The 27,790-nt window shown below is 41.5% G+C and overlaps 1 protein-coding gene and 1 long non-coding RNA gene across 4 annotated transcripts; one reads left to right on the forward strand and one right to left on the reverse strand.

The window, feature by feature from the left end:
- Positions 1-425: 425 nt before the first annotated feature.
- On the forward strand, positions 426-26,382 carry LOC102910086 (scavenger receptor cysteine-rich type 1 protein M130-like). Of its 3 annotated transcripts, none has more exons than XM_076567928.1 (18): positions 426-605; positions 1,640-1,723; positions 2,677-2,997; positions 4,751-5,074; positions 7,208-7,528; positions 8,264-8,584; positions 11,405-11,719; positions 11,819-12,133; positions 12,769-12,864; positions 12,948-13,262; positions 16,230-16,550; positions 19,420-19,731; positions 20,089-20,118; positions 20,392-20,421; positions 20,597-20,704; positions 22,176-22,265; positions 23,281-23,417; positions 26,172-26,382. In XM_076567928.1, exons 1-17 carry the CDS (start codon positions 575-577, stop codon positions 23,406-23,408), a joined length of 3,462 nt encoding a protein of 1,153 aa, XP_076424043.1. In that variant the 5' UTR covers positions 426-574; the 3' UTR covers positions 23,409-23,417; positions 26,172-26,382. The 3 variants fall into 3 exon arrangements, with proteins under 3 accessions (XP_076424043.1, XP_076424045.1, XP_076424044.1); XM_076567930.1 differs by having other exon boundaries at positions 23,364-23,417; XM_076567929.1 differs by lacking the exon at positions 20,392-20,421.
- LOC143272521 (uncharacterized) lies at positions 13,256-20,704 on the reverse strand. The gene is made up of 4 exons (XR_013050160.1): positions 20,568-20,704; positions 16,891-18,143; positions 14,492-16,604; positions 13,256-13,437 (listed from the first exon to the last, which is right to left on the reverse strand). It is a non-coding gene; the product is annotated as an uncharacterized LOC143272521 (long non-coding RNA).
- Positions 26,383-27,790: the final 1,408 nt, after the last annotated feature.

Raw genomic sequence — 27,790 nt, forward strand, 5'->3', positions numbered from 1 at the left:
AAAAGGTAATAAAATAAACTTCAAAAATTATAAGTAGGGTCTGGAAAGATGGCTTAATGCTAAGAATACTTCTAAGAATACTTGCTGCTCTTATAGAGGACTAAGTTCTGTTTCCAGTACCCACATGGTAGTTTCTATAACTCCAGGTCTAGGGGCTCCAAAGTCCTCTCCCAGACCAGACTTTGTGGGTACCTGTACACATGTGGTACATATATATATAAGCAGGTAAACATATATAGCATAAGTAAGAATTAATTGATCAATTAGTTAAAATATTCAGTCAACGAGAGTATGAATAAATACACTCCTTAGTTTTTGTAAATCTATGGAAAGTGTTAAAATTTCCTTTGGTTGTTTTACGTCCCAAAGTGGGAGGGGGAAGAGGGCGAAGGCAAAAAGGACTTCTCCTTTGGGCTTGACTCCTCCCTCATTCTGGAGCCTTTCTGTTCTTAAGAACAAGATGATTATTTTCATCCGTGGTCACTCACGTTCTACGGAGAACACTTCTATGCAATAGCACAAGGAGACAAAAGAGCCATCGAAATCATTAAGCTTTGGAAGAGGCAAACTCAGAATGGTTCTTCTTAAAGATGCTGGATCTCCTGGTAAATGTATCTCATTTATATTTATTCTTAAGTGGAGTTTAGAGATGTTCTGACAGCCAGTGAATGTGATTGGCACCGGACAGCAAGGGAATATAAAGGGGCATCCTATGGAAGTGCTTCTCAGCCATAGATCCCAAACTGAAATAGTAAAGATGGAAGCGTTGTTTTTACTGATTTCATAAAATTGATGAGGTGAAAAGTCAAGTCAGGGCCTGAAGTAAGCAGAACTACCCTGAGTATAAAAACAGGAGTTGTCCGGAGAGAGAAAGTGTGGGAATCGATAATGATTAGAACTTGATTTCTGACTTTGGAGAACTTTGCAAGTTTAGAGAACCAACTCAGTGCAAAATTCTGCTTCTTGATGTGCATGGGCCAGCTAAAATCATTCCTCAGTTTTATATGAGTGCTGAAGTGTGGTCACTATGGAGCAGAGAGCTGCAACAGGACTAAGCATGTTTGATGCTATGTGTGGAGAAGAGAGGTTAACTTTTGGGTATTTGGGATGCAAAGTAGACTGTCACACTGTTGAGAATGCTATTTAGCAAATACTGTTGGTGGAACAGTCATGACATTAGAAATATCATCCGTTCTCTCAGGAAACTTACTGTCTAACTGTGTGGACCAGGTAGACACGGAGGTGGAGGTGTGAATCATTGATGCTGAGAAGGTAGAGGGACAGAAGTTCAGAACCCTGTCCTGCGATGTACAGAGAGCATGTTCCACATCCAGTTTCATGGATGCCTCTTTTAGCCATGCAGCTTTAAGATCTGCCTTTAAAATTTGCTTCTACACCCACTGCTCTCGCAAATCCCCACTCCTGGGCTGCACATTAGCAAATGTATTTTCAAAGCTGTTCCACTGACACTGTGTTCTGGGTCTCTATCTTTCCTGTTTGCCTTCCATTTGGAAGAAAGGGTTTTTGGATATTTTTTAATATTATTATTGGTTTGGTCTTTGTCAGACCCCAAAGCAGGAACTTCTTCTTCTCCAAAGTCTCTCATTAGTAAGCTTCAGCTCTGTGCTTTGTCTCACAGGTTATAGAGGACTTGTCCACTTAGGTTGCTTCATCATGGCCACAGTTTCCCTTCTCGGCGCCTCTCCTGTCACCGAATCTCCTGGTGAGTAGTTCATCAAGTTTACTCATGGCCTTCGCCCACTCTCGTGTGAATCGTCACACAAAAATCACAATTCCCTGTGTGTTTTTAGCATCTAAAAACCCATGCTCCACAGAGTTGAAGAGCAAGATATTAAAAGCACACAATAATATCCCAGGCAGGAGACACTGAATTCTTAGCATGGTCTTCCTGCACACAGAACAGTCCCTATTACCAAAACGATTGAAAGCAGTGTGTGGCTGATGAAAATGGAAGAGGAAAAGAAAGCGCAGAGTTATTGGGACAAAAAGGAATTCTGGAAACACGTTAATAAATCCAAAACCTAAATTTTACATTTAAAAAATGTATTGCAGGAAGCCAGGCTGGTAGGACCACTGGGTTCCTCAGTTGAACCAAAATAACAGAAGAAAAATCTGAGAAAAGGAGGGAGGGAAAGGTTCATTTTGTCACAGAATATAAAAGGGAAACTATTCTCTCGATTTCTGTTTTAAAGGACTGGTTTTAGTTGATTTCAGCTGCTCTGCAAAATTTTACATAAACGTGTGAAATGGATATTTCGTTCCCTTTGGCTTGTCTTTCCATCCCCACATCGTCACCATCAACTTCATTTCTATTGTGTTTACGATAGGCAGAAACAAATGCAGCTCATCCTGTAACCCTGTGCATCTTGTTTGAGAAGGCAGACATCGCCACTGTTAAGGGGACCCAGACGTACAATTAAAATCCCATATGTTACTGTGCTGTTAGCTCTCCCAGTTTTGCCATTGTCCTGACTGAAGCCTGTGGTACTAATAATTCTATCGGGATACTATGAGATAGCATTCTCCTCTTGTACCACAGTGGGGTCAGGACGGGTCTCAACTCCGACGCTAAGTCACGCGTAAGTAAGCTAAACACAGATCCTGCTCTCTGAGCTCCTGTTGAGCATCGTTTGCCGTGTTCAACTGTTACTGCAGGAGGCATGAAAAAGGAACTGAGACTAACCGGTGGGGAAAACAACTGCAGCGGCAGAGTGGAACTGAAGATCCAGGAGAAGTGGGGAACAGTGTGCGGGAACGGCTGGAGCACGAAGGAGGTGTCCGTGGTTTGCCGGCAGCTGGGATGCCCAACTTTTATCCAAGCCCTTGGATGGGCTAACTCCAGTGCAGGCTCTGGACACATCTGGATGGATAAGGTTTCCTGTACAGGGAATGAGTCAGCTCTTTGGGACTGCAGACATGAGGGCTGGGGAAAACATAACTGTACCCATGAGCAAGATGTTGGAGTGACCTGCTCAGGTAAGGCTTACCTACGCCAAAGCAAACGCCAAGCACATATTTCTGACTCAAGTCACAGTGTCTCTTGGGGAAAAAAAAATGCTGAGTTGAATTCTAACACAATCATTCACTGATGCTGTGATTTCATGCAAATTATTTTAATCTTTCTAAGCTTCTGATAACTCAATAATAAGGCACTTGCAGAGCTCATTGACACTGATATATAGCAAGTGCTGAAAAGGTCAGTTTCTTCACGGACCCCCATATTTCATTACCATGTTGACTCAGCCATCTTCATCTCTTCCTCCACCTCCTCATTTATTTAATTACTCATCTTTATGATGGGAAACGAAAGTAGCATTTACAACAAATTACAAAACCCTAAGAAATCTTCCGAGGCTCTTACCTGTATAGAGAGCTGATATTCAGCTATGGCTTCAATGTAGCACCCTCTGCTCTCCTTTCTTACATAAGGAAGAGTGACCTTAAACTTGCTTTTCAAAGTTTATAAGCTTAAAGGTGCAACCAGAACCTAGTAAGAGAAAAGGAACCAAGAGCCGCTCAAAGAGCCGCTCAAGGACCCGCTATTTGTGAGATCCTTCACCCTGACTCCTGCTTTAGTCTGCAGAGTCCACCTCTTGGGCGATGGTGGAACACTAGTCAACAGAAAACTGGTGCCAGGCCACCCCCCAGCCTCTGGGCTACTCACATCTTGGCTTCACAGTCTTTCTAGGTGATCGGTGTTATGTCCAGCTACTGAGTCTCAGGTCACTGATCCATGATGGGCTAATGATGATAACATGTAGTGTTTAAATGTGCAAGAACTGAAGAACATGGCATGTGATGTGCTTATGTATACTTTGATTGTGACTTCTTATTCTTATTAATTATTATTATTAATTGCCCACAGTGAGAACAAGCCTTGATAAGTTGAGGTCTTTGGTTGGAGCTTATAGCTCATAAAATTTAATTTCTTGTTCAAGAAAGTGCTTCTAAACATTCTGTTCAACTGCACCTTCTCCAGTGTCTCCAGAGTTCAACCAAAGTCTCCCTTCTTTATGTATTTTACACCTTATAGAAACTCATAGCATGACAAACACATTTCATTGCAAAAAAACAAAAACAAAACCTCTTTATGCTGAAAATGATACTAAATGTCTTGGGGAGAACACAAACTTTAATTCAGAAAATGGGAATTAATTATTTTTCCATAATTTTTAAGAACTTGATAACACGTAATGTTTTGCAAACTGTTGTGTTTATTTAGGCATTTTAATCTTCCTTTTCGTATTTTTCAATTTCAAATTCAGCATCAATTGTTCATTCTCAGAACTCTTTTACTATGGAGAGGTTAAGATATGGAATCTCCGTGTTCAGTAAATGATCATTTTCTCATTTTCAACAACTGGATTAGAAGGCCAATTTCCTTTTTTCTGCTTGTGTGTGTGTGTGTGTGTGTGTGTGTGTGTGTGTGTGTGTGTGTGTGTGTGTGTTTGTCTGTGTGTGTGTAAATAATGAATCATATTGATCTTTTCTGTACCAAAGAGTATTTTGATCTCTACCACAATTTCCTTGGAAAGTAGATGTAGAGGAAAATCCTTATTGTTCATTGGATTTTAGCAGGTCAAAATTCTCCAGTATGTGGAAATGGGAAGTACCTAAAAGCCAAACACTATTTTTTAAGAATTGCATCAAATTTGAAGTATCCAGGAAACCCTAAAAGATGAATTGCTTATGAATGGACTTCACTTCCTAACCCCGGTCTTTTCTCTAGACGGATCCAATTTGGAGATGAAACTGGTGAACAACAGGGCCCAGCGATGTCTAGGAAGGGTAGAGGTGAAGTTCCAGGGAAAGTGGGGAACAGTGTGTGACGACAACTTCAGCAAAGACCATGCCTCTGTGATCTGCAAACAGCTCGGATGTGGAAGTGCCATTAGTTTCTCTGGCTCAGATAAATTTGGAGCTGGTTTTGGACCAATCTGGCTTGACGATCTGGCGTGCAGTGGGAATGAGTCGGCTCTCTGGGACTGCAAACATGGAGCGTGGGGAAAGCATAACTGTGACCATGCTGAGGATGTTGGAGTGATCTGCTTAGGTAAGGACAACTCCAGCCTTTCTGTTCTCTGTGACAGACAGAAGGAAAAGGTACTGGGATTGTGAGCCCGAGTCCTTGAGAACATAATAAAGTCCAGTCAGCCTCCATAACCTCATGACTGTCTCATTTGGGGTCCCAGCTCTAACACTGGTGGGTTCAGTAACTGAAATCAGAAAACGGAAGTAATTGTAGGGGGCCAGAGAGGCGCTGAAGAGATGGCTTGGTGATTAAGAGAGTCCTTACTGCTCCTGCAATGAACTGGGGTACAGTTCTCAGCATCCATATGGTGACTCACAACTGCCTGTCACTCTAGTCCACAAGGTACGGTCCCTTTCCCTGGTCTCCAAGGGTACTGCACACACATGGTGCATATACATATGTCCAGGCATACACATATACATCTAAAAATTTCAAAATAAATAAACAAGCAATTAAAATAGTTACAGGAAAATAATAAATAATGAAATTTAGTCTCATTATAAGGAGAGTGTTTAGGAAAATCTTGATGGGGTTGAAGACAAGGTGAAAGAGGACAGGGGTCTAAGGAGCCAGCAGTGGATTTTGTGAATCTTTGTACATGGGAATATTATATGCTGAGCACATTTTCCCTCATAATCTCTTATCTTTTCCTTGTCTTTCTCCCTCCTGTTAGTACTCTGTCCTTTTAGACTGTTTAGTTCTACTTTCTTGTCATTTATAGATAAGTAGGTAGAAGATAGGTAGATGATAGATAGATAGATAGATAGATAGATAGATAGATAGATAGATAGATAGATAGATAGATAATAGATAGACAGATAGATGATAGATAAATAATAGATAGATAGATAGATAGATAGATAGATAGATAGATAGATAGATAGATAGATAACAGATGATAGCTAGATGGTAGAGAGAGAAATAATATAAATATAGAAATATCACAAATACATCATTTTATACATCTATGTAAAAATCTATGAACCACAACTGAAATAACATTCACTATTTGTCTTTCTAGATTGGTTTAAAACAAACCACCCTCCTCCTCATCTTCTGTCATCAACTTTTTAGCCACCTTTCAATCTGCTCCTTCCCAAACCATTAGCTCAAATCCATAGAATTCAATAATAAAAACATAAGTGCCAATACATCAATACCTCACAAAGGCTTGGGCTATCTCAAGTAAGTACAGCCTCTGCCTGGTGATGGTAATACTCCACATAGAGACCCAGGCTGTCGGCTGTGTTTACCATAGGATAGTCTTTAGAATTAAGGATGGTTCTTTAAGGGGTATTGATTGTTGGAAATGAGAGGAGCAGCTCAGGCCCTTCCCACTCCACTCTGCACTTAAACTTAGAAATATCCGATTAGTTACTTTTCTACTGCTGTGGTGAAACATCATGATCAAGGCAACTTAGAGAAGGGATGGTTTATTTGGGCTTAAGGGTCCAGAGGGCTAGGAGTCTGTCACCATCACAGTGGGGAAACATGACAAGGGGCGGACCTGGAGGCTGGAACAGCAAGCTCAGCACTCATACCTTAAAATGCAAGCATAAAGCAGAGGGAGACTGCAGAGTGTGTTGCTTTCAAAACCCCAAAACCTTCCCCCAGTGGTGCACTTCCTCCAGAAAGGCCACACCTCCTAAGCCTCCCAAACAGTGCCACTGACTTGGGACCAAGTGCTCAAACATCTGAGCTGGGGGGAAACAGTCTCATTCAGACCGCCACAGGTACTCACAAAAGAGCCAGGTGCACAGCACAAGCAGGCTAATGTAGATGTAGACAGACTGTGTGGATAACAGTGAAAGCAGATGCCGAATATTTATACAAACTGGAGTACAAGGTGAAAAACCTGAACACAGGCAGATGTATTTTAACAAGACAGAGTAAACAATTCTACCATCAGGTGTGGTGACCAAATGGGTAAAAACTGCCTCGGAACAGATCTCTGAGACGCTTCCCGAAGTAAGTACTGTGTGCTAAAGTCCTTACCCCATCCATGCACTTCTTCTATCTGCAGTGACTCACAATGGTGCTATGGAGTGGCTGCCTCTGTCCATGTCTGCCCCTTTCTCTAACTCAGCTAGAGCTCTTTCTAGTCACATTACCCTTACCTCCCTTCCACTAACTTGTTGTCTGTTGTTATTGTAGAGGGAGCAGACCTGAGCCTGAGAGTGGAGGATGGAATGTCCAAATGCTCAGGAAGATTGGAAGTGAAATTCCAAGGAGAATGGGGGACCGTGTGTGATGATAGTTGGGATAGTCAAGATGCTTCTGTGGTGTGTAAGCAACTGGGATGTCCAACTGCTATCACTGCCATTGGTCGAGTTAATGCCAGTGAAGGTACTGGACCTATTTGGCTTGACAGTATTTCCTGCAAAGGAGATGAATCAGCTCTTTGGGAGTGTAAACATCAGGAATGGGGAAAGCATTACTGTCAACACAGAGAAGACGCTGGTGTGACTTGCTCTGGTAAGTTAGAACAAAAAGCAAATCAAAGAGGGAAGAGCCTGCATTCATTAGAAATAGGAATAAGTGTGAGTTGTGAGTAGTGAACATAATTAATTCAGTGTTGGGAATTGTTCCACAGCTGTGAAGACTCTGACACATTCTTCATAGGAGGGATGCTTGCCTCGATTCTCTGTATTACTATGAGTAATTAATACACATAGAACCACACCTTAAATTCTAAATCTATGTGGAGCACAAAGAGTGAGCATTTTAAATGACTATGATGAGCATGTGTGTGTGTGTGTGTGTGTGTGTGTGTGTGTGTGTTTAGCATTTTTAGTCTTTAGAACTACGTACCATTTATAATAGAATTCACAGTTTACATTTGTTTATTAAAGCTTCAAGAAATAGGTAGGCCAAAATTGAGTATGACGGTACACGCCTATAATCCTAACCACTCAGGAGAGAGGCTAGGGCAGAGGATGGCAAATTCAAATACCTTTCGGGCAACTTAATGAGACTCCATCTCAAAACTTAAACCAAAAGTATAAAAGAGCATCAGGCATACAGTCCTCATCTAGTTTATGTAAGGACCAAAGTTTAATCCTCAGTAATGCCAAGAAATAAACAAGCAAACAATAGGAGGTAGGTAAGCCATAGTTTCTAGTGTCTTGGTATCTGGGAAGGAGAGGATGGTGTTTCAGGACATAGTGTCTCCCCAGGTTCCTTCAGCCTGTGCTCATATTTCTTCTGCAGATGGGTCAGATCTGGAACTGAGACTTGTAGGTGGAGGCAGTCGCTGTGCTGGGATTGTGGAGGTAGAGATTCAGAAACTGGTAGGAAAGATGTGTAGCCGAGCCTGGACAATGAGAGATGCTGATGTGGTCTGTAGACATCTTGGATGTGGATCTGCACTACAGATACAGTCTATAATCTACTCCAAAAGTAAGGCGACAGATATGTGGCTCTTCCCTGGCACTTGTAGTGGAAATGAAACCTCTTTTTGGCAATGCAAAAACTGGCAGTGGGGCGGCCTTTCCTGCGACCACTTCGAAGAAGCCCAAGTTACCTGCTCAGGTAAGACTTTCAATTCCTCTGTTAAGAAGCAGCTTAATTCCAAAGATGCTACAGCTATCGTGTCCATGACTTACTTTGTTTGTTTGTTTTGTGTTTGTTTTTTCGAGACAGGGTTTCTGTGTGTAGTCCTGGCTGTCCTGGAACTAGCTCTATAGATCAGGTTGGCCTCAAACTCCCAGAGATCCACCAGCGTCTGCCTCCCATGTGCTGGGATTAAAGGCATGAGTTATGGCTTACTTTTTATGCTTTTTTTCAACCTTATGAATCAAGATGTGCAGGTGCATTGCTTGTACTAATCACAGAATTGGGATTTATTTTAAAAATAAACATGACTGCACTATTTTTCTGAAAGGAGTAATGTATTTGACACACACTGTTACGTGTCTGCATTATGCATATGGGATGTACTGACAGACTATGAATTATCCTTCAACTGAAAATGTAGTGGGGGGATCTGGGGGGAAGGCTTAGTAGGTAAAGCACTTACCACACACTCATAAGGACCCAAGTTCAGATTGACAGCACACATAAAAAGCTGGATGCCACAGTGCACACTTGTAACCTCAGCACTTGAGGCTCATAGCAAACTCTTCTCAAAGTTAGCCAGAGAAGGCTCCCCAAACTTGACAGGCTTCTAGTCTAGCTGCCTCAATCTGCTGTCAAAAGGTACATATACAAATGCTGACGGGCCCTGACGTGGCCTCTGCCTGCCTGTCCATTGTTGCTCTCTGACTTAAGGCTGAATGAAACCTTGAGGCCGATGAAAGCAGAAGATTGGAGGCCGCTTTGCGGGCAGGCTTGCTGCTTCTGTTCTGGAGGACCAATTTCATATTCCACTTTGGCCGCATTTTATGACCACCTCAGCTGAGGGACAAGACACTCAGGTGTTTCAAATGGCAGTTATTTATCCTTCTTTGTGTATATTTACCATATACTTTGTTACTGCACAAAAGGAGGAAGTCCTAACTAGTTCTTACACTTGTTCTTCATTTTTTTTTGAGAAAGCATAAATGCTGATTTAGTTATTTGGCAGATGAAAACTTAACTTTTTAATCAAAAGAACCAAATCCATGCACAAAGTATTATTTAATGACTCTTACTGAAAAATCAATGCAGTCATGTGTTTGTCAGGAAGACAAAAAAAAAAGCTAGAATTCCAATATTTTGACCATCGATACAGAATAAGTGATCTAAAGGAAACAACTGTGATGTGGATGAATGCATGTTAACAGAATCACAAACTCAACGTTGAATAAAATGGAGTCCTCCAGGTAACTTGTTTGGGTGCAAGAGTTTCCCTTTGGACTTAGATTCAAATGTTTTAGAATTGGGGAATGGAAAGGTTGTGTACAGAAAGGATTTGTCACAAGCCAATAACACGTTTTCATCAAGAAAGAAAACACTTTGGGTTTGGTTTTGCTTTTCTCTGGTCGTGTTTTATTTCATTTGAAATGGCTACACATGAATAATCCAGAAGCTACAAGAAACCTAGTTTGGCTTGATCTCAGACTGTCCTGACTTAAAGATTAAAGGCTGCCCAAGAGGACCAGGTACAATTATAGCTGGTGATGTCTTCTCAACTCAACAAGAAGTTACAGACTTTCCAACTCAAAAATCAATGATTACAAGGATGACCCTAGCAATAGTGAAGAGGGTAACTGAACTGGCTTACACCAGTGATCAGATTGGAGAACATCCTAACTGTCATCATAGAGCCTTCATCCAGTAACTGATGGAAGCAGATGCAGAGATCCACAGCCAAGCACCAGGTCGAGCTCTAGGAGTCCAGTCGAAAAGAGAGAAGAGGGATTCTATGAGCAAGAGGCATCAAGATCATGATGGGGAAACTTACAGAGAAAACCAAACCAAACTAGTGAGAACTTGTGACCTTTAGACCAACAGCTGGGGAGCCTCCATGGGACTGGACTAGGCCCTCTGCATAAGCGAGACAATTGTGTAGCTTGATCTGCTTAAGAGGTCCCCTGGCAGTAGGATCAGGATCCATCCCTGGTGCATGAGTTGGCTTTTTAGAGCCCACTACCTGTTGGAGGAACACCTTGCACAGCCTTGATGCAAGAGGAGAGGCTTGGACCTGCCTCACCTGAATGCACCAGGCACTACTGACTACCCGTGGGTGGCCTTACCTTGTCTGAGGAGGGAATGGAGGGTGGGTTGAGGGAGGGGAGGCTGGGTTCCTGATCTGAGTTCCATTTCTTGGTACTTGGCATCTCTTTTGTTAACATTTTAAAGCCCAGCTACACTAGGTGACATACAGATTTGTTTTCTTTCTTGGTCCTGGAAGCACAGGTCTGGGAGCGTCACGTGGCGCTGCCCTACCTGCTGGCCAGGGATGAGACAGTGTTGTGTAGTGAGAGGCAGAGCAGACAGTCTGTCTATGAAGTGTGTGATAAAGTCCTGTCAGAAAGGAGTAAGAAGAGGACAGGAAAGTCACAGACAGCAAGAGCAGTGGGTTCTCTTAAACGTTTGGTGTTCGTTCAGTGTTCAAAATGAAACTATGTCAAAAATCCGGGCGGGCTGACCGACAGCCAGGGAACAAACTGCGTGTTATGAATAAATGCAAGTGACGTACTAGAAGAAAAGAACAGTTCTGATCTTAGTTTTCCTCCAAAACCAAAGCTCTAGAATTTTCTTAGGAGGACAGGTGAGAAATGTGAGATCCTTGATTTGCTATGCTCAGTCTAGACAGAAAATCCAGGAGCTGTGGTGTGGAAAATCGCTGGGAACATGCCAGGCACCTAGTCCCACCTTGAGTGAAAATGTGGAGATTGTGCCACTCACAGAAACACTACTATTTTTCAGGTCACAGGGAACCCAGACTGGTTGGAGGGGAAATTCCGTGCTCCGGTCGTGTGGAAGTGAAACACGGCGATGTGTGGGGCTCTGTCTGCGATTTTGACTTGTCTCTGGAAGCTGCCAGTGTGGTGTGCAGGGAATTACAGTGTGGAACAGTCGTCTCCATCCTAGGGGGGGCACATTTTGGAGAAGGAAGTGGACAGATCTGGACTGAAGAATTCCAGTGTAGTGGGGATGAGTCTCATCTTTCACTGTGCTCAGTGGCACCCCCTCTAGAAGGAACTTGCAGCCACAGCAGGGATGTCAGCCTTGTCTGCTCACGTAAGTTACAGAAACATGTCTTCAATTTACTCCTGTGTTATGAAGAAGAGAAGTTTAGGAAGTCACAAATGTCTTTTCCAAACCCCCGTCTCCTTTCAGGATACACAGAAATCCGCCTGGCAGATGGCAAGTCCTCTTGTGAGGGTAGAGTAGAGATCAAGGTGCTCGGAGCCTGGGGACCCCTCTGCAACTCTCACTGGGACCTCGAGGATGCCCATGTCTTATGTCAGCAGCTCAAATGTGGAGTTGCTCTTTCTACTCCAGGAGGAGCACATTTTGGGAAAGGAACTGGTCAGGTCTGGAGGCACCAGTTCCACTGCACTGGGACTGAGCAGCATATAGGAGATTGCCCCGTGACTGCTCTGGGTGCACCAACCTGTTCTGAAGGACAAGTGGCTTCTGTAATATGCTCAGGTGAGAGAATGAAGGGCAGAGCCAATGATGAGCCTCTCCACAGTGATGTGCTTTAGAGCCAGATGGGCCAGAGGGGGGTGAAGCAAAAGAAAAGAAAACAGTCTATCTGGGGGTTCATAGGACATGTGCTAGAATAGTAACTTTATTTGTCTTATTAGAAAATAAGCGAACTTGATTTTCATCAACCCCATTGCTGTCCAGGGCTTACATCAGTGGTTCTCAACCTTCCTAATGCTGCAACCTTTTAATGCAGTTCCTCAGATTATGGTCACCCCCAACCATAGCATTATTTCTTTGCTACTTCATAGCTATAACTTTGCTAATGTTACAAATCATAACGTAAATACCTGATGTGCAGGATATCTGATATGTGACCCCTGTAAAAGGGTTATTCGGTCCCCCAGAGGGGTCACAACCCACAGGTTGAGAAGCACTGGCTTCCTGTCTCTTAAGCTTTCTCAAAGCACCTACTTCACTTCCAGGTGGCCCATCCATCTCCCCTTTTCTCTGTGGCCATCCTCCTTCCTCTTTCTAAAGCTATGTTTGTCCTCAAACCATCTGTAGGACTCTCCATGTGACCCTCATTCATCACCATGACCTTTTGCCTTACATGCCTGAAAATTTTGGTGTTTCAGGAAACCAGTCCCAGATTCTGCAGCCATGTAGTTCATCGTCTTCAGTCCAGACAACAAGCTCTACCATTCCAAATGAAAGTGATGTTCCCTGCATAGGTAAGAATTTGTGGCCGATCTATGAAAATGATCTGAATCCTTTACAAAATGAGCTTTACTGTTGTCTTCTTTTCTCTTTCCAGCAAGCGGTCAACTTCGTTTAGTAGGTGGAGGCGGTCGCTGTGCTGGGAGAGTAGAGGTCTATCATGATGGCTCCTGGGGCACCATCTGTGATGACAGTTGGGATCTGATTGATGCCAGTGTGGTGTGCAAGCAGCTGGACTGTGGTGTGGCTATTAATGCCACAGGTTCTGCCTACTTTAAGGAAGGAACAGGGAATATCTGGCTAGATGAGATCAACTGCAGTGGCAAAGAATCTCACATTTGGCAATGCCGCTCACATGGCTGGGGGCGCCATAACTGCAGGCACAAGGAGGATGCTGGTGTCATCTGCTCGGGTAAGTTCTGCACGTAGCTCCAGGTCACAACTGCATTTTAAATGACTAAGGAGCAAATGGTAGTGAAGATCAACCTGAAATATGTCCTCAATAGTCTGTTCAGTTATTTCCCAAGTCAAGAGCCCTAAAGCATTTGCTTGATGTGTTGTTACAACCTCATGTGTCAACTAGTATCCTGTAAAGAGTGAAATACAGAAACGAGTCTGAGTATCACAAAAATGCTAGCAGTGAAATGCTTTTATAAATACATGTGGTATCAATGACTCACTTGATAGTTACAATATTAATAAGGCAGACTAGAAAGAACAGAAAGAACACTAATATAATATTTTCAAAGAAAAGAGATAATTACCATATTTAAATAAATCTTAAAAGCAGATAAATGAATTTTATTTGCTAACAGGGCAAATATTACCCTAAAGAACTCTCACTTTGTACACATAACAAGCTTCAGAGACTTTCACGAACCAGAAAAATGCCCCCAGTTGCAGTGTGTTGAGGAAGACAGTAAAGTAATAAAATGAAACAATTCTACATCAGAAGCAACTGATCCCTATTTAATGACAGAAACCTGCTAGAGGGCATCTGTTGCAAAGTAGTGTGTCAAAAAGGAAATATTTCCTCTTAAGATAAAGTACACAAAATGTTGGTTTTATCACCTGCATCCATTAAATGTTCAGTATCAAAGACATTGCCTCAAGCCCCATACCAACACTAAGAGTTTGAGATGATGCATGCGCCTAAGACCTGACTTGAACACAGAATGGAACATATAAGCACTGAGACTTCACAGCATATTCCTAAAATACATAGTTTATGTGTCAATTAAAAACAAACAAGAATTGAATAAGACTTCTCAGGTTAAAATTACAGTCATTTAGGGAGAAAAAAAATCCGAATTCTCTCATTGAAAAGAGCTCAAAGGAGGCTTTGAGTCTCACAAGCATCTCAGAGCTCTGGTAGTCTTCAAAAGAGAACTCTAAGTACAAAACTCCAGATTAAAAAGCCAGATGGTATATAGGAACTAATACTTTATTTTACTAAGTGTAGCTGAAGTTATCCTGTTCCTGCCTGGCTCCTGCAGCCCTCAGACCCAAGCAAACACACAGAGGTTTATATTATTTACAAACTGTATGGCCTAACGGCTCAAGCTTCTTGCTAGCTGTTCTTATATCTTAAATTAACCCATTTCTATTCATCTATAAATTGCCATGTGGCTTGTAGCTTACTGGTATCTTGAAATGTTGCTTCTCATCACGGCGGCTGGCAGCGTCTCTCTGCCTCAGCCTTCCACTTCCCAGGCTTCTCCTCTCTCTTTGTCCTGCCTGTACTTCCTGCCTGGCTACTGGCCAACCAGTGTTTTATTTATCAATCAATCATCCACAGCACTTCCCCTTTTTCTTCTTTTTTTCAAAAAGGAAGGTTTTAACTTTAACATAGTAAAATTACATATAACAAAACAATTATCAAGCAAGAATTACAGTTACAATATCTAGTCTATATATAATATCTAGTCTATTTGTATTTGGCAAAATTAAAGAGGATATCCTATCTATTCTTTATTTGTGAGTCTAACGTTTCATATCTAACTTATCTTTTATCATAACTAAGGAAATTATAACTATCTAATCTTCAACTACATCAAAGACCTCAGAAGGATATTATCTGAGAAATGGGAGAAGGACTCAAGCAACTTATGGAAGTCTTGTCAGCTGGCAGCCTGGACAGTCATCCAAAGTACTTCTGTAAAGTTGGGGCATCTGTCTTCCACCCACAGGCCTAGAGTCTCTCAGTCACTTCTCTCTGTGTCCTGTAGAATGTCTGGCAGTTTCCTCTGCAAAGCAGGAATCTGAAGGACCATTTTGCCAAGCAAAGTTCAGTGATCACCTTCCTATGGGTCCTGCATGTCCAGTCAATACATTTTTTTCAAGCAGTGCAGGCAAGAACAGTTTCTTGCCCAAATAGCTATTTTTGCCAAGAATAAGATAAAGTCCATATGGAGTGTCATCGATGCCTAAACTTCTATCTGAAGTAAATCGGTGCTGCCAGGAGCAGACATGTCTCACTGTCCAGAAATTCTAAATTTTTAAAACATTTTAAATGCCATATTCTGTAGGTCTTTGAAGTGTTTGAAGATTACCTACCTATCTGAAATACATCTACGTATACCTAGAAAACTTAACTAACATGCTACAAGTTAGACTATCATAGTAGACTAATTATTAATCTGTATTCCTTAATTATCCATTACATTCTAAATGAGTTACTTAAACATGATACCTCAAATGAGAGTAGAAATATATATACAGTACAACACAATTAACTTCAAGTTTGTATCAGTAAACTCAAATCTACAGCAATGTAAACCATTTCAAACAAGTTGTTGCTCTTTAAAAGTAGGTTCAACAATCTACCCTTTTATCCTGTCATATCTATACTATCCCCTTTTCTTCTTTAGAAAGAGATTGCATTTATAAAAATATTGGGTTTTTCTCTGTCCCACACCAAAGGGCTCTTCTGATAAGGGACTGAAGAATCTCTCAGCCTTTTTTATTTTTTTACTTACAAACTGTATAGCCTAATGGCTCAGGCTTCTTGCTAGCTGTTCTTATATCTTAAATTAACCCATTTCTATTCATCTATAAGTTGCCAAGTGGCTCATGGCTTACCGGTATCTTAACATGTTGCTTCTCATCACAGCGGCTGGCCATGTCTCTCTGCCTCAGCCTTCCACTTCCCAGAACTCTCTTCTCTCTTTGTCCTGTCTATACTTCCTGCCTGGCTACTGGCCAACCAGCGTTTTATTTATCAATCAATCACAGCAACTAAGATCTACTGCTTTATCCAGAGGCTACTAATGAATTACTGGAGTTGACACATTATATCTGATACAGCTTTTCTTTCATCAGAAAAAGAGGTATTTTCTTCAGAGAAGTTGTGAAACCATCAAATCTTCTTTTCCCCCAGAGTTCATGTCTCTGAGGCTGGCCAATGAAGTTCCTAGCGAGACCTGCGCAGGTCACCTGGAAGTCTTTTACAATGGTACATGGGGAAGTGTCAGCAACAGCAATATGTCTCCAAGCACTGTCGGAGTGGTGTGCCGTCAGCTGGGCTGTGCAGACAAGGGGACCATGAAACCCACATCTTCAGACAAGACACCATCCAAGCTCATGTGGACAGATAATGTGCAGTGTCCGGAAGGAGTTGACACCTTGTGGCAGTGCCCCTCATCTCCGTGGAAACAGAGACAGGCCAGCCCTTCTGAGGAGTCCTGGATCATCTGTGACAGTGAGTATCCATTGTCAACAGGAAGTTTCCATTCTGCTACTCCACTGTCAGCTTCTGAGAAAACATGAAATTTGATATCCCTGTTCACACCCTGGATTGACTTTTTAAGTCTCATTAAATAAGAATGGCTAACTTCCAGACAGTAGTTAGGATTGGAATAGTTGGTTTTATGTGACTGTTACATTGTACATGTATATATAGACACACATACAAGATCAGTAAACATTATTCCAGACGTTATCAGTAATCATTATTCCAGACATTCACATTTCTGCATTTGAAAGTTCTATTTGAATGCTTTCTCTTTAAAAGAAAAAAAAAAAACACCCTCGGCAAGTACCTCAGAAAGTCTTGGGTCTTTTCCTAGAGCAGTGACCCACATCTTCATTCCTGAAAGTCTGTGCCCTGTGTCATCCTGCCTGGATCAGGCTGCTTTAGTTTCCCATTGACTTTAATCACAGGACATGGCAGCACCAAGAGATGCCCAAACGGGTCTCCTGCACTCCAGACATAACCTTTTTCAGTACCTGCCAGCACTGTGAAAACTAGCTAGAGGGTATGGAGCGTTTAGATCAATACCAGCTTGATTTCTCCATGTCCGTGACTTAAGTATGTAACATCTTCAGCAATAGGGTCCCACCATGAAATTCTGGAGAGTAACCAAGAGTAATGTCAATAATCTATAATGTAGGAGATCTATAGGACCCCACTGGCCAACCAATCAAAAAGAGATAACTCATTCTTGGTACTGGGGTTTTACTTGTTAGCTTGTGGTCTCTAGAAGGGGCATTAGCTCCTCATTATAGTGTGACTCCGCTTACACTCATTATATATGTATGTGTGTGTGTGTGTGTGTGTGTGTGTGTGTGTGTGTGTGTGTTTTTTTTTTTTTTTTTTTTTTTTTTTTTTTTTTTTTTTTTTTTTTGAAAGATTTTATTTTTTATTATGTATACAGCATATATGACAGCAGGCCAGAAGAGGGCACCAGATCTCATTACAGATGGTTGTGAGCCACCATGTGGTTGCTGGGAATTGAACTCAGGACCTCTGGAAGAGCAGTCAGTGTTCTTAGCCTCTGAGCCATCTCTCCAGCCCCGTGTGTGTGTTTTAGAAAGCTTCCACAACTTTTCCAAAAGGATGTTAGTATCAGTTATGCTTCCCCACTCTTCCTCTACCCTGCCCTCCCATCTGCCCCCACATTTAACCATTCTTTTTCCATATCCCTTTTCTCCTTCTGTATCACTGCATTCTACCTCCCCTCCCATGAAATATCTTCCCCTCCCCCATAGTCCCATTCTAGTTTCCTGACCTCCATGAGTGTTTCAAATGAAACACACATGTCTAAAGATTCAAAGCTAGCATCCACATATGAGACCAAACATGTGGCATTTGTCTGTCTGGGTCTGGCTTACCTCACACAGGATGATTGTTTCCAGCTTCATCAATTTACCTGAAAATTCCATTTTTTCATAACAGCTGAAGAATGTTCCCTTGTGTAAATGTACCACATTTTCAGTTTCCATTCATCAGTTGGTGGGCATATAGGTTGTTTCCATTTCCTAGTTATTGTGACTAGAGTAGCACTAAGTATCTCTGTAATAAGATATAGGGGTCCTGAGGGTATATGACCAAAAGCGGAATAGTTATATCATCTGGTAGATCTATTTCCAGCTTTTTGAGGAACTGCCACACTGATTTCCTCAGTGACTGCTCAGTGTGCTCCCCCACCAGCAGTGAGTAAATGTCCCCTTTCCCCAAATCCACACCAGCATTTTTGTCATTTGTTTTGTTTTTTATTTTAGCTCTTCTGACTAGGGTAAGATGAAATATTAATGTAGTCTTTATTTACATTTTTCTGATAGCTCAGAGTGTTAAATACTTCTCAGCTATTTGCATTTCATCTTTTGAGAACCTTCTGTTTGGTTCCTTGCCCTGTTTTTCAAGTAGCTTGTTTTCTTGACATTTAGTTTCCTGAGTTCTTTCTGTATTCTAGATACCAGTCCCCTGTCAGAACTTATAGCTAGAAAAGATTGCTTCCTATGTTGTAGGCTGCATTTTCACCATAATAATGGTGTCCTTTGCTGTGCAGAAGCTTTCTGCTTCATGTGGTCGCATTTGCCAAGCATTTGATGGGATATATCCAGTTTGATGAAAGGACATATACTTTTATTTAAAAAGTTATGAGCATATAATTTTTAATTCATAGTTTTATATGTTTTATTAATTCTTTGAAAGTTTCATACATGTGTACAATACATTTTTTATCGTATTCACCCCTCTACTCCTCCTCCAACTCCTCTCAGATTCAACATTCTAGCTCTCCTTCTGACTTCCTGCCCTTATTCTTTCTTTCTTTTTTTCTATAACCCTTGAGTCCAATCTGCTGCCCATATACTCATGGGTATAGGACCATCTACTGAAGCGTCGTCAACCTACCAGGAATCACATCCATTAAGAAAACTGACTCACCAGCCTCCAAGAGCAACCAAGTGTCACTAGTTCCTCAGTTGGAGGAACTATTCCCTCCCTTCTCCATGCTAGAATGTTGATCGGCTTGATCTTCTGCAGACAGCCACAGCTGCTGTGAATGCAATGGTCCTCCCATGTCCATAAAATATTGCTTTGCCTCAGTCTTTCCCAAACTCTGGTCCTTACAATCTTTCCGACTCTTCTCCCAAGGATGGTCCCTGAGCCTTAAAAGTGAGGAGTGTAATATAGATGTTTCATTTATGACTGTTAGTCTCTGAACTTTTGACAGTATACATTAAATAGTTTTTAAAGCAATCAAATCTCTGTTCTCCTATAGCCTTTTAGATGCTTTCATCTTTTCAGGAATAGCCCAGATGTCTCTGATTTTTTTTTTTTTCAGACAAAATAAGACTACAGGGAGGACATACAGACTGTTCTGGACGTGTGGAGATCTGGCACAAAGGTTCCTGGGGGACAGTGTGTGATGACTCCTGGGATCTTAATGATGCTCAGGTTGTATGTCAGCAGTTGGACTGTGGTCAAGCTGTGGAGGCACTAAAAGAAGCAGCATTTGGTCCAGGAACTGGGCCGATATGGCTCAATGAAGTGAAGTGCAGAGGCAATGAGTCTTCCCTGTGGGATTGTCCTGCCAGACCATGGAGTCACAGTGACTGTGGGCACAAGGAAGACGCTTCTGTGAAGTGCCTCCTAGGTGAGTGTCAACAACCTGGATTGAGCAGGACTCTTTGGTTGCCAAGACGATCCAGGCATTAAAATACGATGCATTCATGCTTGATCTGGCAACACAGGGGTCTGATAGGTAGACAATCACAGTGTTTCTATTTAGAGGAAAGTTGAAAACATTTACTGTTACACAGTGGCCATCACACAGAACAGACATACAACCAATATATCTTTGTGCAAGAGACAAGGGACTGGGACCCCAAGCTTTGGTTTAGAAAATGCAGTTCACTTGCTTAAGAGGCAGTGAAGGCTCATACAAGAAAATATTGATGTTTGCTTTATCTGTGGCCCCCAGAATTGAGTCTCTTTCTCTTTTCTCCTGCAGAAACGCCTTCAAAATCAAAGCATGGCACAGGTATATCATGGAATTTATAAGCATGGGTCGGTATTATTTAGAATCCCTCTTGTTTAGAAGACCTTGGGTCAGAAGGAGTTCTGAGGGCTGGAGTTTTACTTCAGGGCTCCTGTATGTGACCAACGAAAGAGAAAGCGACTGAGAGACCCAAGCTTTAGACTGGAAAATGCAGTTCACTTGCTTAAGAGGCAGTGAAGGCTCATACAAGGAAATATTGATGTTCGCTTTATCTGTGGCCCCCAGAATTGAGTCTCTTTCTCTTTTCTCCTGCAGAAACGCCTTCAAAATCAAAGCATGGCACAGGTATATCATGGAATTTATAAGCATGGGTCGGTATTATTTAGAATCCCTCTTGTTTAGAAGACCTTGGGTCAGAAGGAGTTCTGAGGGCTGGAGTTTTGCTCCAGGACTCCTGTATGTGACCAACGAAAGAGCAGCTGAGGACTTACCGTCTTTCATAATATTTCCCTTTGCTCAGGCCACCCGGTCCTCACTGCGCTCTTGATCTGTGGGGCCGTTCTGCTGATCCTTCTCATCGCATTCCTCATGTGGGCTCTGAAGCGAAGACAGACACAGCGGCTTACAGGTCTGAGCCAAATTATGACCTCTCTAACTTATCCAAAGAATTAAGGAGTTCTTGGGCTGATTATCACTAAATAAACAAATTACTCAAGTGTCAAGTGACCATAAAGCAGGGAGTTATAAGAGGCTTGAAGAGTTCCTCAGAATATAAGGAACAGAATTTCCTCAGAAGAAAAAAAAAAAAAGCTCTGTCTACCATAATGTGTTCTACGTTCGGTATATTTAATTGGAGTAGTTCATTAATGGAACTGGTAGTTTAGAATTAATATACAATTTATGAAGGTTTGTTCATATTTGATTTTCTCTAATCATAATAACCTTAATGTAAAATTGCATTATTCTTTTAAGCAATGTGCTAGGATCTAAAAGTGAAGAAAAGGATAATAAAATAACGTTTTCGTTTAATGGACTTCAGGTTTAGTAGACTATAGATATATGGCAGTGTAGCATTTTATTAATACCAATGAGAAACAAGGTGACACAGAGAAGAGAGAGATTATCTGAAATTAAAAAAGGAGGGTGGAAGGCTTCTAAGAAGGCTTTGAGAGGGTTTTAATGATGGTGCAGATAACTGGGCAAGACACATTCCAGGAAGAGGGCGCGCGCAAGTGCAGGGAAGTATAAAGGACTACACAGCTGTCGTCCAGTGAAGTGAGGATCGAAGAGAGAAGCAGCTTGCCAGGCTAGTGTAGAGGGAAGGAGCAACTTTTGAAAGCCTTGCATCTGAGGCTACAAGGATGCCTGGTCATTAGCCTAGCATGGGAGGGAAGGGAAGTGGTCAAGCTGTGCTTGAGAAGGACCTTTCAGCAAGAGCCTGCATGAGGTATGTTACAGCTGCATAGTTTGGTCCCCTGTGGGACTCCTGACAGCAGGAACAGGGGCTGTCTCTGACTCTTTTGCTGACTTTTGGGACCCTACTTCTCCTTCTGGCTTGACTTTCCCATTCTTAATATATGAGGAGGTGCTTGGCCTTACTGAAACTTGATAGGCCATGTTTTGTTGATACTCGTGGGACACCAGCCCTTTCCTGGATGGAGACAAAGGCAAAGGTGGTGATTGGGGAGTGGGAGGGAGGTAATAGAGGAAAGGGACAGGGAGGAGAAGGCGGGGGGTGGAGCTACAGCCGGGATGTAAAATAAACAGGTGAATTTAAAAAAAGAAAGAAAGACAGCATGCATGAAGATTGGAGTGGGATCATATCCTTGACAGGAATAGCTGAGGTGAAAAATAAAAGGGTCTTTGCAGTGAGAACAGAAGGAGAGGATACACTTTCAGTCACTCACAGAGGAGTGTTGGCTTCCTTGGTAGGAAAATGGGTTGTTACATCGCTGGAGAGGATTGTCTGTCTCTTACAAGCAGGCTGGTTGAAAACAACGCATAGGTAGAGATTGAGACTGTTCAAACTGCTGGTGAAAGGCTCAGATGAAGGAGGCTTGGTTTCCCACTGATCCGTAACCCAGAACCTCTGTTGTCAGTTTCCTCAAGAGGAGAGATTTTGGTACATCGAGTTCAATACCAGGAGATGAAGTCGAGGGCCGACGATCTGGACCTGCTGAAGTCCTCAGGTCAGTGGATTGTGTAAGGGTCTAAAGCTTGGAGCTTCAAACAAAGGGCCTGCAATCGAGGCTGAGCATCGATTAATAATTGAAAAAGTTCTAAAACTCCGTCATGGAAAGTTTGTAGTGCGTGGAAAGAAGAAATGAGGGACAGAGAGATGGCTCAGCCGTTAATGCCTGGGCTCACACTCAAAACGTTTAGAAAGGCAGCAATGAGCTGAAAATCATTTTTAGAGATCATAAATTGCAGCCACAAGGAAGTGTCTAGCCTCAGAGGCTGATCGCCGAAACGGGTGCACCGACCCAGCGGCATTGGACCTCATTTTCCTGAATCAGAACTCCATTTTCTAAAAGACGGTTACGGTGACAATTTTAATTTTCTTTGTTTTCTCTTTTTAAAAATAATTTGGCTGTGTATACTTAAGGCCTACAACATGGCGTTATAGTAAACACAGAGGTGCTATAAAAGTTACTAAACCGAAGCAAGTGAGCATTTCTACCTTCTCACGTATATATCCTGCCCACAGCACGGTGTTATCGCTACTGCGCATGTGCTGCACGGAGCGCCTACATCCGCTCACCCAGCTCATCTTCTTTCATCCTCTCACCTGCGTCTTTACCGTCAAAGTTTTATCCACTCCCACTCCCTGTCATATCCGTCCTTCAGTTTGATTTTTATTATATTTTTCTGAAAGTCTAAAAGTTGAAGCTTTCCATACCCATCCAGTGGGACTCCGTTTTCCCTCCCCCTCCCCACCTGCATTATCTTTCTTTCTAGAGGAAACCCTAGCATTCACTGTCCTGGCTCCACGAAGGAGCCCTCTGAGAGGGACTCACCTCCATTCTATGGTCCTTTGCTGCTGCTCTGTCAGACACTTATTTAAGGAACAGGAACTGCGCTGGGCCCTTAGCTCACACCTTTTGCCTGCCTAGTTGTGGGAAGTTTTTAGATGCTTAAAGAACTTCTCAGATACTTGAGGCCAGGGCTGACATATATTCCCAGTAATTACCTTCTTCCTTCCAGAAAATTCCAATGATTCATATCATTTTAATGCTGATGGACTAACGTCTCTGTCTAAATATCTTCCTGTTCCTGGAACAAAAAAGAGAGCCATGCAGAGGCACACTGAGAAGGAAAATGATAATTTATAATCCACTGAGGTAAGTGAATCAAAACAGTCACACTCCTTTTGAGACAGGCAACTCCTCTTGTACTAGAGAGAAAAGATTGCATATACAAATATGTTTCCAGATGAATATACATATGTGTATGTTTTTATAAATATGTATCTATGTTCAGACATAGATTAACGCTTTGTAAATATGACTCAACTATTGCTAAGATGTGTGTGTGTGTGTGTGTGTGTGTGTGTCTGTCTGTCTGTCTGTCTGCTTATCAAGAACAATGATTCATCTATAAGGCTAAGGAGAAACAGGGTAAATAAATATTTTGAAACATTACAGAGATCCTGTCAGGCAGCTAAAATATTTGTATAATTCATACAATGATAAAAATTGTACAAGACACTACAGATGGAAGAAAATTCATCTAGAAAGTTTAGGGAGATTATAAGAAGGTCAAACCTTAATCGTGGTTGAAACATGAACCATCCAGGAAAGGGTATAATATATACAAACTGTGGAGGCATAGGTGGTAGCCACGCCTTGAGGAAACAGGCTTCCACTCAAATCATACATTACACACATTTATATTGATGCTTAAGCAAGGCATGTTTGGATTCACATTTTACAGTGATCTTCCATGAAGAGAGTTCAACCAAAATTATAAAAACTTAAGAAGTGAGAAGGCAAGAAAGTTTGTTAAGTTACACATTTTTTAGAAGATGGTGAAATGAGTTTGTAGGTACATTTTTCTGTTTTTTTTAATTTAGTAATTAAAGAATAGAGTTTTATAGAAATATTATATATGATCTATGAGAAATATCAATGGAGACACAGAGCAGAAGATAGAACTCTTGGAATGTCTATGAATGTAAAGTGTTGGGCTGGGGTGTAGCTTAGGGGTAGAGCACTTATCTAGTGTTTATCAGGTCCTGCGTTCAATCACCAACATTGTAGTGACAAGAAAGACAAATATTTATGCTCTGATGTGATAATGTCCACAAAATATAAGGAATTAATTATATGCACATATATATGCGCACATATACATGAAGTTCTTAAAGTTTCTGCATTGCATGAACAGTGATTAGTGTTAATGTATATCTATATACATTATACATATATATATACATATACACACGCACATATGTGTGTGCATAATGTCTACGGAACACTTGGGCAAAGCTACAAAAAGGCGTTTTGCACAAGATGAATTGAAATAAAACTTTAAAGGCACTGGAGAGAATGCTCAGGAGGTAATGTGCCTGCCACACAGCAATCAGATCTCTAGAACCCACATAAAAAAGCGAGTGGTGGTAGTGCACGCCTCTAAGCCCAGCACTAAAGGAGACAGGTGGATCCCTGAAGCCCATTGGCTAACCAGCCTAGCCAAATCAACGAACTGAAGGTTCAGTGTGAGACCATGCCTCAAAAAACGTGAAGATGGAGATGCAGTTTTGGGTTTACACATGTATGTGTACCCACATGCACCCACCCAGACTAGCAAGTGCTCACACAACTAATAAAACATAAACAAATAAACAGAATAAATAGACAATTTTTAATGTTCAAATCCATTGGTACTCTAGAGAATTCAAATTGTAGTTTGTAATGAGATATAAATCAGACAAAGAAACGTTTAAAGCAACATCAGCACTTATTACTGATGAGAATTAAGAGAAAGGGGCAATCTGAATCACTGCTGCTAGAAGAGGCCAGTGGCCTCTAGAGAACACAACCTACTGACCCTGCTAAGATGACGGTAAAATACCGAAGAGCTTCGTAAGGCCTTTGACTCAGCCTGTGTACCTGTGAGGATTCTGTCCATACAAATAAAGACGCTACTGTAGGACCTTTGTCAGGGGCTGTCTGTGTCACATCGTTGTTTGTTACTAATGGCCAAAAAATAAATGTCAACTGACATCTTCAGTGGTTGGAAACCCTCTGGTTTAACTCTAAGAAGGCCAATCCCTCACAAATGATAACATGATTATGCTCACCTGACCATGTTATTCACAACATTTAGTAAAATGTTTTTTATCAATGACTGAATACATTTCTGTGTAGGTAGAAATAATTACAATTCTAACTACGTTGTAGATTCTGGGGATTCTGAAAAACTTCTGACTTACAAACTCAAGTACATTAGCATTCCCTGAGGTCCCAGGTCCTTAAGCATTAACCACTGTGTAACATCTACTGCAGGATCACAAGGGGGTGGCTTTTTGGAAGTGGTATCTTTTTCTTTTCTTGGTTTTTTGTTTTGAATTGTTTTGGGTTTTTGAGGCAGGGTCTTACACTGTAGCCCAGGCTAGCTTCACACTCACTACGTAGATCAGGTTGGCTTCAAACTCAGTGCAATCCTCTTGTCTCGGCCTTGTGAATTCTAGACTCATGGGTGAACACCACTGTGCCTGATTTTTTGAATGTCATTTCTTGATCTTACTGTGACAGCATGGAACAAAAGTGCTTTTCACACACACTAAAGCTAAAAAAATCTTTGCATTTAATTCTCTGCTCAGCAAAGATAGCATGTTTTTGACTGGGCAGTGGTGGCGCACACCTTTAATCCCAGCACTCGGGAGGCAGAGCCAGGCAGATCTCTGAGAGTTCGAGGCCAGCCTGGTCTACAGAACAAGATCCAGGACAGGCACCAAAGCTACACAGAGAAACCCTGTCTCAAAAAAAAAGATAGTATGTTTTCTCATACAAATGAGTTTGGATATATGTGGTATGATATGATGCTTTCTTCTATGTACAGACAGATATGACCCTTTTCTACTTATGGGTTAGGTTGTCGTTTAAGAGACCTTGACATGACAGCCCGCTATATGGAGCAAGAGCCCAGTCTACACCCAGATGGCCACAGCTGCATCTTCATACCAACCATCCTCTATTTCCTGCTATCTGCCAAATTCACAGAACCCCTATTTGTGAATGTGACCACTTAATAGAGATGGGGAATTTTGAGGGGATTAAATAAACAATGTTGTCACTGATTTAACTTCGCCTGCTTGTTTCTTTGTTTTGTTTGCTTGCTTGAGATAAGGTCTCACTATGAAGCCCTGGCTAGCCTGGAGCTGGCTAAATAGACCAGGCTGGCCTAGAACTCACAGAGATCTGCTTGCCTTTGTCTCCCAAGTACTGGAATCAAAAACTTGTACCTCCACATCTAGTTTAACCTTTTTGTCTTGACTTTTATAAATTTCTGGTTGGAGATTTCTGACTTTTTTAGAGTTTTGTGAATATGATACAATGTCTTTTTATGCAGCATGCTAATTTTAAAATATTATACACTTCCTTCTAGTTGAGTTTAAGTAATAACTTCCTATAACCAAATTTAAAAAGTCCATTTGGCTTTGGATTTTTTTATTAGAGGGATATAGTCAGCGAATCCATACAGAAGCTGCGACTGTCTGTGTGGAGTCTTTGAGAAGAAAGAAAATGGAGGAAATAAGAGGGACATGAGAGCACGAGTGGGAGCCAGTTGAGAAGAGGTTTCAGAAAGAGTGGAAGTCAGGGATTAGTGCGGTCACGATGTATCATATCCAAGTATGATAAGTCTAAAAATGTCATTAGTGAAAAATGGAAGGCAGGTTGTACTGTGGTCAGTTCTTTTTGTTGCTATTATTCTGCTCACTGATAAGAAATGTATAAAGGTACTTGGTGAGGGAAAAAAAGTCAGTGGTTTAGTTCCTCAGGCCTCAGGAAAGCATCATGGAAGCTAAAACCATGCATAAGCTATGGGGTTTCTATATAAATATAACTACTGTAAAGTAAGCTCATATGTTACAAAAATTATGATAATATTCATATGAGTGTAATGACAAATGTTAACATAAAGACAATAATATTTAAATCAATTCAATACTAAGCTTAGCATCTACAAGCTGTTGACTATAGTCTTTTATGCGATTTTTTTAAATAATTATAATTAAAATTACAAACATATATTTATCATGGAAATATGATTCTTTGAAATAGCAACATGGAGTAGGATACCAAGATCAGGTTAATTAGTATACATTACTTTGCATGCATCTTTCTGTCCTGAGAACATGTTAAAACCTACTTCTCATCCATTTTCAAGGCACAATAAGCCATTAAAAATCTCAGCCACATGTTAAAAAATATAGCTCTTGAATTTATTCCTTTTACCTAACTGAAATTTTGTGACTTTTTGCTTGAAATCCCGTTCTAGATAGTTTTTATGTCAACTTGACACAAGCTAATGTCATCAAAGAGGAAGGAACTTCAATTAAGAAAATGCCTCTGCCAGGGGAGGATTTGCCCTGGAGGAGGTGGGAATGGGGGGTAGTCTGGGGGTAAGGGGAGGGGGTGGGAAGAGGGAGAATAGGGGAACCCGTGGCTGATCTGTAGAACTGAATGGTATTGTAAAATAAAATAAAATA

This window comes from Peromyscus maniculatus, chromosome 3 (genome assembly GCF_049852395.1).
Source record: "Peromyscus maniculatus bairdii isolate BWxNUB_F1_BW_parent chromosome 3, HU_Pman_BW_mat_3.1, whole genome shotgun sequence".
Lineage (NCBI taxonomy): Eukaryota > Metazoa > Chordata > Mammalia > Rodentia > Cricetidae > Peromyscus > Peromyscus maniculatus.

Excerpts from the sequence above, each read along its gene's own strand:
- LOC102910086 (XM_076567928.1), top strand. The coding sequence starts at position 575 with ATGGTTCTTCTTAAAGATGCTGGATCTCCTG. Across the intron at positions 12,134-12,768 it reads GGCTTCTGTAATATGCTCAG|GAAACCAGTCCCAGATTCTG; the intron begins GTGAGAGAATGA and ends TTGGTGTTTCAG. Across the intron at positions 20,422-20,596 it reads AAAATCAAAGCATGGCACAG|GCCACCCGGTCCTCACTGCG; the intron begins GTATATCATGGA and ends CCCTTTGCTCAG.